This window comes from Chiloscyllium punctatum, chromosome 12 (genome assembly GCF_047496795.1).
Source record: "Chiloscyllium punctatum isolate Juve2018m chromosome 12, sChiPun1.3, whole genome shotgun sequence".
NCBI classification, from domain to species: domain Eukaryota; kingdom Metazoa; phylum Chordata; class Chondrichthyes; order Orectolobiformes; family Hemiscylliidae; genus Chiloscyllium; species Chiloscyllium punctatum.
Genome location: NC_092750.1, coordinates 72,387,214 through 72,397,885, shown reverse-complemented (window position 1 = coordinate 72,397,885; position 10,672 = coordinate 72,387,214). Strand labels below are relative to the sequence as shown.

The 10,672-nt window shown below is 49.2% G+C and overlaps 1 protein-coding gene across 2 annotated transcripts in view; it reads right to left on the bottom strand.

Annotated features, from left to right (window-relative positions):
- Positions 1 to 925: 925 nt before the first annotated feature.
- The window catches only part of LOC140483929 (aminoacylase-1-like), a 33,890-nt gene continuing 24,143 nt past the window's right edge, over positions 926 to 10,672 (bottom strand). For both annotated transcript variants that reach the window (XM_072582769.1, XM_072582768.1), the window contains exons 11-15: positions 8,680 to 8,824; positions 4,552 to 4,620; positions 3,183 to 3,262; positions 2,973 to 3,033; positions 926 to 2,355 (exon numbers count right to left, since the gene is read on the bottom strand). In XM_072582769.1, the coding sequence (XP_072438870.1) occupies positions 2,191 to 2,355; positions 2,973 to 3,033; positions 3,183 to 3,262; positions 4,552 to 4,620; positions 8,680 to 8,824 (520 nt within the window). In that variant the 3' untranslated portion in view covers positions 926 to 2,190. The remainder of the gene's footprint in view (positions 2,356 to 2,972; positions 3,034 to 3,182; positions 3,263 to 4,551; positions 4,621 to 8,679; positions 8,825 to 10,672) is intronic.

Genomic DNA, 10,672 nt, shown 5'->3' with positions numbered 1-10,672 from the left:
CCCAGCCTGTTAGCAGTAGGAATCTACTCCAGATATAATGGCAGGGATCTACTCATGGCTATTAACTGTAGCAATCTACTCCCAGATGTTAATGGTAGGAATCCACTCCTGTTAACACAAGGAATCTACCCTTGGACATTTAACTACAGGAATCTACTCCCAGACCGTTAACAATAGGGTTAAAAACAAGGACTGCAAATGCTGGAAACCAGATTCTAGATTAGAGTGGTGCTGGAATAGGGGTCTACTCAGATTTCTGTATCTGCTCATGGATTTTATTGACGTGCAACTGAACCACATTTATCCCTCCACTGTCTCTAACTTCTCACCAATCTCCGGTTCTGTCCGTTTTAATCTCAACGTGGACGAGCCTGCACGTGGCTCCACCAAAATCCCGTTCCACCCATTCACACAATCGCCTCAAGTCATGTCGTTCCGAGTTTTTTTTCTGCCATCCTCATGACTAAGGCCTGCCCCCATTGTTGTGTCACAGTAGACAGGTCACTTTCTCTCCCATCACCAGGGTTGTTCATGAATATGGTGAAAACCTGATGCTTCGTCGTCCAGAGAGTAACAGAACCCCCTCCTATCGAGGTGGGAACCTACTTATTACCCTTCCTCTGTACTTCCTCAAATTCAGCCACTTACCTGTCAGGGTCAACAGTGTAACATCACTTTCAACTTCACCTGTAAATAACATCCATAGACATTCCCCGAACCTCAACTTCAGTTCAGCTTTTAACAAAATCAGAGTCATGCCTATTACTGACGGGGTGAAATGAAAAGGGGGGGGGGGGGGGGGGGCAGGAGGATCATGTGGAGCACTGTGACTAGTATGGACCAGTTGGACCGAATGGCCTATTTCTGCAAGCGTAGTAATAAACAGAAAGCAACAAAGAAAGCAGCATACCAGGAAAACGTATCATTGTTTTCGATCAAGCTTTATTTTGCAAGAACAAAATCATATTTAAATCAGATTAAATTCCTAACACTCCCGGGAACAGCATTCCCCTCCCTTACATATTCCCCAACATCATGCTGTTGTCTCGACAATCAGTGCCCTGCTATCTTGGCAGTTATCCTTGAGAAGGAGATGGTGAGCTACCTTCTTGAACCGCTGCAATCCATGTCCACAGTATCCTTAAGGAGGGAATTCCAGGATTTTGACCTAGCGACACTGAAGGAGCAGTGATATATTTTCATGTCCAGATGGTTGGAGGGGAACTTGCAGAGGGTGGAGCTCCCTGGATCTGCTCCCATTGTCCTTCTAGATGGAAGCAGTCATGGGTTTGGCTGTCTCAGGATCTTTGGTGAATTTCTGCAGTGTACCTCGTAGATAGCACACACTGCTGCTACTGAGCGTCGGCGGTGGAGGGAGCGGATGTTTGTGAATGCAGTGTCAATCAAGCAGGCCACTTTGTCCTGAGCGGTAACAAGCTTCAGTGGTGTTGGAGCTGCCCCCATCCAGGCAAGTGGGGAGTGTTCCATCACACTCCTGACTTGTACCTTGTAGATGGTGAACAAGCTTTGAGGAGTCAGGAGGGGAGTTACCCACTGTAGGATCCCTGGTCTCTTGCTGCTCATTAGAAACAGCATTTATATCAGCTTGCCCACTCTTTGGGATGCAACTCTCTCCTGAACGAGAGCAGGGGAGAGGAACATTTGTACCTGCCAGGAACACAGCTACACTTAATCAGACCATACCATGAGACCTGCACAGTTGAACAGTCTACCTATGCTCAGTGTCTGACACAGGAAGACTTGTGCTGAGGTACTAAACTGTGTCACAGAAATGGAAGGACATAAAGACGACAGGGCGAGTGAGTCAGGTGGAACGGCAATTGTCTTTATGAAGCTCCAATGGGAAGAGTCAAATATAATTTAAAAAAGCTAGAAATCTTTTCCAAGTAAAGGCCAGTCCATTGAAAAGTGTAAGAAGATTAAGACAATCAACATATTATGCGGCGCCATCGCCTTGGAAACGCTGACGGCGATCTATTGAGAGCCTGAGTGATCATCCAAACATTCAGTAAAGTGAGGTAAACCAGTGTGGATTCCAAAGCTGCTGTTCAGAGGAGCTAGAATTCAGGATGGGAATGGGGGCAACAGTTGGTGGGGGAGGGCAGGGGGAATTGGGACAGTGGGTTTCGGGGTGGCGGGGGGGGGGGGCGCGCTTCCTTCCCCAGTCCCTCAGGCATCAGCCTGCATCGGGGGCAGGCTGGCGAGGGCACTCAGCAGCCCAGTGTAAATGGTGATGCCAGCCAGGAAGACGTTCTCGTTGAGGAACTCGTTGTGGTCGTGCAGCAGGATCGGGGTCCGGTTCATCGGCGAGAATCCAATCGCCGGGAATCCCATCTGTGGAGGGTGGGATGGTGGGGGGCAATCAGGACAGACTGGGAACAGCACCCATAAACACCAATTCACCGTAAACCCCAGCAAACAGCTCCCCCCACCGCCGACATCACAGCCCCTCCCTCTCCACATCACAGCCTCTCCCCCAATCACAACCTCTTCCCCCAACATCCCCACTCCCTCCCCAGTATACATACCCCACACCCTCAACAAGACAAATAACAAAGAAAATTTAAAGCCCAGGACCAGGCCTTTTGGCCCTCCAAGCCTGTGCCTATCCAAATCCACTGTCTAAAGCTATTGCCCAACTCCTAAGCATCTGTACTCATGCATCTGTCCAGACGCACCTTAAATGAATCTACTGTGCCTGCCTCTACTACCTGTGCTGGCAACGTGTTCCAGGTACCCACCACCCTCTGTGTGAAGTACTTCCCACGTGTATCCCCCTTAAACCTTCACCTCTCATCTTGTGCTACCCCCCAAATCCTGAGCGGCATCCCGAGATATCACCCCGCCCTCACTGACAGGCCTCCGCCTTGCAACATTCCCAAACACCCACAGCGCTCCCACCGTCTGGATCAGCTCCCGGGAACTTGGATGGGATTGTCTGAAATACTCACAGCACGAATGTATCGGCTGTCCGTGGCAGCTGGGAAGATCTCACATTGCAGGGTCATGTCCCTGAAACAGTAAGACAGGGTTGGAAGGACTGCAGCAAAAATCGCAGAGAGACAGCATGCATTGTCCCACAGTAACACATACAGCAGTCAGTGTACAGTGAAGTCCCACCGCAGGTCTCCAGTTTGACGAACCGAGTTAGTTGTACTTACAGCTTCTGGCATGTGCTACTGAAAGCGTTCCACCAGGGGTCAGACTTGTCAATAGATGTCACTGACTGGTCCATGCCTTTCTGCGAGTCAAAACATACCAACATAAAAATATAGCAAATAGCAACAGGGGTAGGCCATTCCAGCTCTTCAAGCTTGCTCTGCCATTCAATGGCTAATCATCCAACTCAGTCCCCATTCCCAGTTTATTCCTGTATCCTTTGATCCCACTACCCTAAGAACAATGAATGTATTGGTCTTGGCCTCAGCCACCAAGAATTCCATAGGCCTGGGTTACATTTCCCCACCTCAGCCTGAAACCCTGTTCCCTTTGACTGTGAGCCCTGCTTCTGCACCCCCTGAACTTGAAGGACAGCATTCTTGTGTTTAGCCTGTGTAGCCATGTCTGAATTTTGTCAGTTTCTGATATTCCCCCTCCACCCCCCCGCACCCCCTCATTCTTCTCAAGTTCGGTGAATATAGTCCCAGCTGAACCATATGCCAGCCCTACGTTCCCAGGAATCAGACCGGTAAAGCTTTGTTGCCTCCCTCCATCGCCAGAACATCCTTCCTCAGATGAGGACACAAAAACTGCGCACAGTACTCCAGCACTGGTCTCACCAAGCTCCTGTACGAGGCACCCCTCCTTCTGCACTCCAATCCTCTCACTATGAAAGCACATATATCATTGCTGCCTTCACCCATCCAGGGCACCCTGGCAAACACAGGAATTCTGTCCCCAGCTTCATGATTCCAGGGGCAGCTCCACCGGTTACCTCCCAACGGCCTGATACCAGCAAGATCTGCCCCTGACAGAACCAGATCCCACACAGGGAGAGTCCAGTCCACTAGGGGAGAGTCCACATGGGGAGAATCCAGCCGATAATAAATTCAGACTATCTGCACACACCACCTCGGTCCTGCTGGTTTGCTGGGAGCGGAGACTCTTGGGACCATGAGAAACAGGAACCGGGGTAGGCCATACAGCCTCTACTCCATTCAATAGTGTCAAGGGCGATCCTGCCGCCCACCGTCCTGCCCTTCCCCACAAAGCCTGGATTCCCCAACTGATACAGAACCCGAGTCAACCTTAAATATACACAAGGACTCTGCCCCCACCAGCTCTCTGTGGCAAGGAGTTCCAAAGATGCATAAGCCTCTGAGAGAAGAAATTCCTCCTCATCTCAGTCTGAAATTGGTGCCTCGTTTTTCAAAGACTATGCCCTCTGGTCTAGACTCTCTCATCAGGGGAACCATCCTCTCAGCATTTAGCCTGTCACACCCTTCCAGAAGCTGAGACAGTTGTTAAGTACAATAAAAGGCACTGGAGAGAAATGTGTGGAGCAGATTAAACCACTGTTATTGTCATCACCTGGTGAAATTCGTACACAACTCCATCGCCAGCATCCTGACACCACGTCTTAATTTGCTCTTCAAAGGCCTGTAACAAGACAGAAAGACACCACGGCCTCTCAGTACTGCCATTCGGGTCACACGCCCTTCACCTACACAGGCAACAGGAATTACACCCGTTGATTATCACACATTTAACAGAACGAATCGGCCTAACCCTCTTCACAGCCGCAGTTCAAAACAAAGTATGACGCAGAGCCACACAGGGTCAGATGACCAAACCCGTGGTCGGTTTTCTGGAGCGAGGCGAAGGATGAGCTTGAGGCAGCGTGGCTATGGGAAGGAATTCCAGAATTTGGAACGGAGTATCAATGGCATGCTACCCGCTGGTTAGCACGGCCACAACTGGGAAACACAAGAAGCCGGAATTCAGGCTGAGTATCAATGATAGGGGGATACTGGGCTGTTGGAGACTGGTTCAGATATTCACTCCAGGGATGTGGGCATCACTGGCTAGCAGCACTTACTCGTAGTCCCGCGATGTCCTTGAGAAGGTGGTGAGCTGCCTTCTTGAACACCTACTGTGGGTAGACCTACAATGCCATTAGGGAGGGAATCCCAAGATTCTTACCCAGCAATACTGAATATTTCTGATATCTAGATGGTGAGTGGTTTGGAGGGGGGGGGGGGGGTGGGATGGTGTGCCCATGTACCTGCTGCCTCTATCCTTCTAGATGGAAGTGTTCATAGGTTTGGAAGGTACTGTCTAAGGATCTTTGGTGAATTTCTGCAGTGCATCTTGTAGATGGCACACACTGCTGCTACTAAGCATTGGTGGTGGAGGGAGTGGATGTGGTGCCAATCAGGTGGGCTGCTTTGTCCTGGGTGGTGTCAAACCTCTTGCGTGTTGTTGGAGCTGCACTCATCCAGGCAGGTGGCGAGTATTCTTGGTCAAGCATTGGACAGTCAGGAGGTGAGTTATTCTCTGTAGTATTCCTAGCCTCCAAGCTGTTCTTGTGGCCATTGTGTTTTACTTGGTGAGATCTGTTGAGCTTCTGGTAAGCCAATCCCCAAGTGGAGCATTCAGTGATGGTAACATCACTGGTAATGGTAGCTAGATGACCTCTTATTGGTGATGGCCGTAGCCTGGCATTTGTGTGTTGCGAATGTTACTTGCCACTGGTCAGCCCAGTCTTGGTTAGGTCTTATTGTATTTGGACACGGACTGTGAATGGTGCTGAACATTGTGCAATCATCAGCGAACATGCTCATTATGTTGGAGGGAAGGACATTGATAGAGCAGCTGGAAATGGTTGGGCCTAGGACACCACCCTGAGGAACTCCTGCCCTGGAGCTGAGATGACTGACCACAGCTTCCAATGTGCCAGGTATGACTCCAATCAGAGAGTTCTCTCATATCCCGTTGATTCCAGTTTTGCTCGGGCACTTTGATACCACGCCCAGTCAAGTGAGGCCTTAATGTCAAGGGCTGTCACTCTCACTTCACCTCTGAAATTCAGCTCTTTGTCCATGTTTGAACTAAGGCTGTAATAAGGTCAGGAGCTGAGTGGTCCTGGCAAAACCTAAACAGGTTATTACTGAGCAAATGCTGCTCGATAGCTCTGTTGATGACACCTTTCATCAGTTCATTGATAATTCAGAGTAGACTGATTGGGTTGGATTGGTCCTGGTTTTTATCAGTAGGACATACTTGGGCAATTTTCCACATTGTCAGGTAGATGCCGGTGTTGTAGCTGTACTGGAACAGCTTGGCTAGGGGAGCAACAAATTCTGGAGCACAAGTCTTCAGTACTGTTGCCAGAATCTTGTCAGCGCCCATAGCCTTTGCAGTAGCCAGTGACTCCACCAGTTCCTTGGTATCACGTGGAGAGACCTGAATTGGCTGAAGGCCAGTATCTGTGATTCTGGGGACTGCTGGAGGAGGCCAAGATGGGTATCCACACAGCACTTCTGGCTGAAGGTTGCTGGGAATGTTTCAGCCTTGTCTTTTGCACTGATGTGCTGGGCTCCTCCGTCATTGAGGATGGCGATATTAGTGGAGCCTCCTCCTCCAGCATGTTGCTTAATTGTTCACCACCATTCATGACTGGACGGGGCAGGACTGCAGAGCTCATTGTGTGTTCGCTTAGCTCTGTCTATCACTTGCTGCTTACGTTATTTATCATGCAAGTAGTCCTGTTTGGTAGCTTCACCAGGTTGACACCTCATCTGCAGGGATGCCTGGTGCTGTTCCTGACATGCCCTCCTGCACTCCCCATTGAACCAGAGTTGATTCCCTGGTTTGATGGTAATGGTTTGAGCGGGGGATATGCCAGGCCGTGAGGTTACGGACTGTGCTGGAGTACAATTTTGCTGCTGTTGATGGCCTTCAGCGCCTCTTGGTTGTCCAGTCTTGAGTTGCTAGATCTTTTCAAAGTCTGTTTTATGCAATACAGTGATAGTGCCACACAACATGACAGAGCGTATTCTCAATGTGAAGGCAGGACTTGGTCTCCACAAGGATTGTGTGGCGGTGTCACTTACAGGTACTGTCATGGACAGATCCATCTGCAGCCAGCAGATTGGTAAGGATGAAGTCAAGTAGGTTTTTCCCTCTTGTTGACTCCCTCACCGCGTGATGCAGGCCAGTCCAGCCTTTCAGACCCAACCAGCTTGATCAGGAGTGCTGCTGCCGAGCCACTCAGAGTACATTATATGCCCTTGGCATCCTCAGTGCTCCCTCCAACTGGTGTTCAACATGAGGGGGGACAGTACATGGTAATCAGCAGGAGGTTTCCTTGCCCATATTTAACCCAAAGCCATGAGACTTCACAGGGTCAGGAGTCCATGCTGAGGACTGCATACCACTGTGCTGCCACCTCTGCTAGGTCTGTCTTGCCAGGGGGGCAGGACATATCCAGGGATGGTGATGGTGTTGTCTGGGACATTGTCTCGAAGGTATGATTGCATGCGCGGATGACTATGTCAGACTGTTGCTTGACGACTCGGTGAGACAGATCTCCCAATGTTGGTACTAACCCCCAGATGTTAGACAGGAGAACTTTGCAGGGGCGGGAAGACTGTTTCTGCAGTTGTCATTTCCAGTGCCTAGGTCAATACCTGGTGATCAGTCTGATTTCGTATCTCTGAGATTTCATAGCGATTGACACAACTGAATGGCTTGCTAGGCTTTCAGAGGGCTGTTGACACTCAACCCCACGGTTATGGGTCTGGAATCACATGTAGTCCAGACCAGGTGAGGTTGACAAATTTCCTTCCCGAGGGACATGAGTGAACCAGGTGGGTTTTTCCAACAATCAACAATGGACTCGTGGCCATCAGTAGATTCTTAATTCCAGATTTATTTTTTAATTAAATTTAAATTCTACCACCTGCCAAGGCAGGATTTGAATTCGGGTACACCAGAACATTAGCTGATGATAAAACTGCTGGGCTGTCAGCTCCCCAGGAAGGGGGGAAAAGGCAAGGATGAGAACTTTGGAACCGAGATGTTGCTTGACTGGGAGTCAATGGAGATCAGTGAACTCAGGTGTGAGGAGGTTAAATCCTGACAGAACACAGTGCTTCTGCTGATGGGGTCCACAGAAGTTACAGGCCAGAGAGTGTTGCAATAGCCAGCAGTGCATGAACAAAGACAGGACAGTATTGTCGAGGAGTAGTAAAACTCACAAAAATGGAAAAGGGTGGTTTGGATACGGGGGGGTTAGAAGCTGATCTCAGGGTCAAAAATGTCACTGCGTTTGCAGAGGAAAAGGAGCAGACCATGGAAGGTAATACATGGACCCCCCCCTTTCAATATAAAACACATCTCATTTTCACAAATAACAGCCCCACTTCCCCATGTACCAGGCACCTGTCCCCATGGAGCTGGCCACTCTCCCTGTAGACCAGACCCCTCTTCAGACCTCTCTCTTACTCCCCGTGCACTAGGCACCTCTCCTGATGGACCAGGCCCTTCTCCTACTCCCCATGGACCAGGCCCCTCGCCCTCTCCCCTTGGACCAGGCCCCTCGCCCTCTCCCCGTGGACCAGGCCCCTCGCCCTCTCCCCGTGGACCAGGCCCCTCGCCTCATCTCTGCTTAAATACGGCAGCAATGAAACAGACTAAGACTGGCCGAGTTGATACCTTCAGATCCACAGTTGGGGGAATGCGAATATCGAAGCTCGCCATCATCTCTTCGGGGACAACATTATAGGCGACGCCTCCTTGCAATAAGGTCAGGTTGATGGTGGTAACATCTCCGAGGGTCAAGCACTGACTCAGATCTAACCTAAAACAAGAATCAGGAGCAAGGTTAAAGGTGGGACTGAGTCTTGGTGCTGGCCCTGAACGTTGTAATCCTCAAACCTTTTAATGGATTGCTCTTTGAGGGAGAAGTCTGCTCTATCTTTGTAAGCCAGGGCTGAGTCTATCTCCGTATAAAGCTCGTCTTTCCTATCCCTAATCTTTTTCTACTCATGATTTTACACATTAAAATCTTTTGTCCAACAAAAGTGGTGGTCCAGTCAGTCTAAATACAATTAATTTTCTTTCAGTTTGTTAACAGCACAGGAACCGTCCTTTAATTATCAAATCCATTACCACTGAGGCCCTCTGCCATATCATTTGCACAACAGGAACTCCCCCAAAGTGAACGTACCCAGAGCAGAAGAATGTCCATTCAGCACCAGCCTCTTGCTCAAGCTGTAAAACCTAGTTGGCAATTCACCTCAACTTTGTGTCTCTCTGACTCCGTTCAGTCTTACTCAGATTAACCATCACCTTTATCAATTCTCATACCCAAGTGGACTCTAACCGCAGACCCAGAACAGACACTGGGAACACTAAAGGAAGCACTGACATTTAGATGGGCTTTGCACTGTGCCACAGCAAGTTCAATGCACGCCTGTAAAATGTCACTGGGTGCATTGTGGCTAATACAGGTCAGGCCGGTCTCTCATGAGCGGGATAGAAGTATTCAACTTCTCATCATCCTGACTAAACAGCTGGAGGGGAAAAGCAGGTTAGAAACTCCACAATGACACTTACGAGCCCATCTATGCTAACACTGTGGTCAAGAAAGTACACCAACGCCTCTACTTCCTCAGGAGGCGAAGGAAGTGCGGCATGTCCACAAGGACTCTTACCAATTTTTGTAGATGCACCATAGAAAGCAACCAATGTGGATGCATCACAGATGGTATGGTAGCTGCTCCTGCCCGAGCCTGCAAGAAATTATTGTGAACGCAGACCAGTCCATCTCGAGACCAGCCCTCTACTCACTGACTCTTTCTACAAAAGTTTGAAAACACGTACGAACAGATTCAAGAACAGCTTCTTCCCTGCTGTTATCAGACTTATGAACGGACCTCTCAGGTATTTGAATTGATCTGTCTCTGCACCTTGTCTATAGCTGTAACATTACATCCTGCATGCTGTTCCATTACCCTGATGTACTGATGTAAGGCATGATTTGCCTGGATAGCATGTAAAACAATACTTTTCACTGTATTTCAGTACATGTGACAATAATAAATTAAATCAAATCAAAAACTGTACAAGTGCTTTAGTTCAGACAGTACAGCAGTTCCAATCAGATTCAAAATGTTTTGTCTTTATAGTACAGAAATAACAAACATGGTATGTTTCTCCACATCAGTAAATCACCGTAATTAACTGAAGCAAAGTGATTCCTAACTTCACTCCCACTGCCTGGTTTAGACTTTTCTAGATTAGATTAGATTCCCTACAGTGTGGAAACAGGCCCTTCGGCCGAACAAGTCCACACCGACACTCTGAAGAGTAACCCACCCAGACCCAGGCTAATGCACCTAACACTACAGGCAATTTAGCACAGCCAATTCACCTGACCTGCACATCTTTGGACTGTGGAAGGGAACTGGAGCACCTGGAGGAAACTCACGCAGACACGGGGAGAATGTGCAAACTCCACACAGACAGTCACCCAAGGCTGGAATCGAACCTGGGACCCTGGTGCTATGAGGCAGCAGTGCTAACCACTGAGCCACCGTGCCGCCCTTGCTTTGCATCTTTGCTGTTTGAAAAATCTTACTCCACGCTTCACTTCTCGCTCCCCACAGCAAGAGCTGGAAGCTTGAGCAGGGCCCCTTACCAAGCT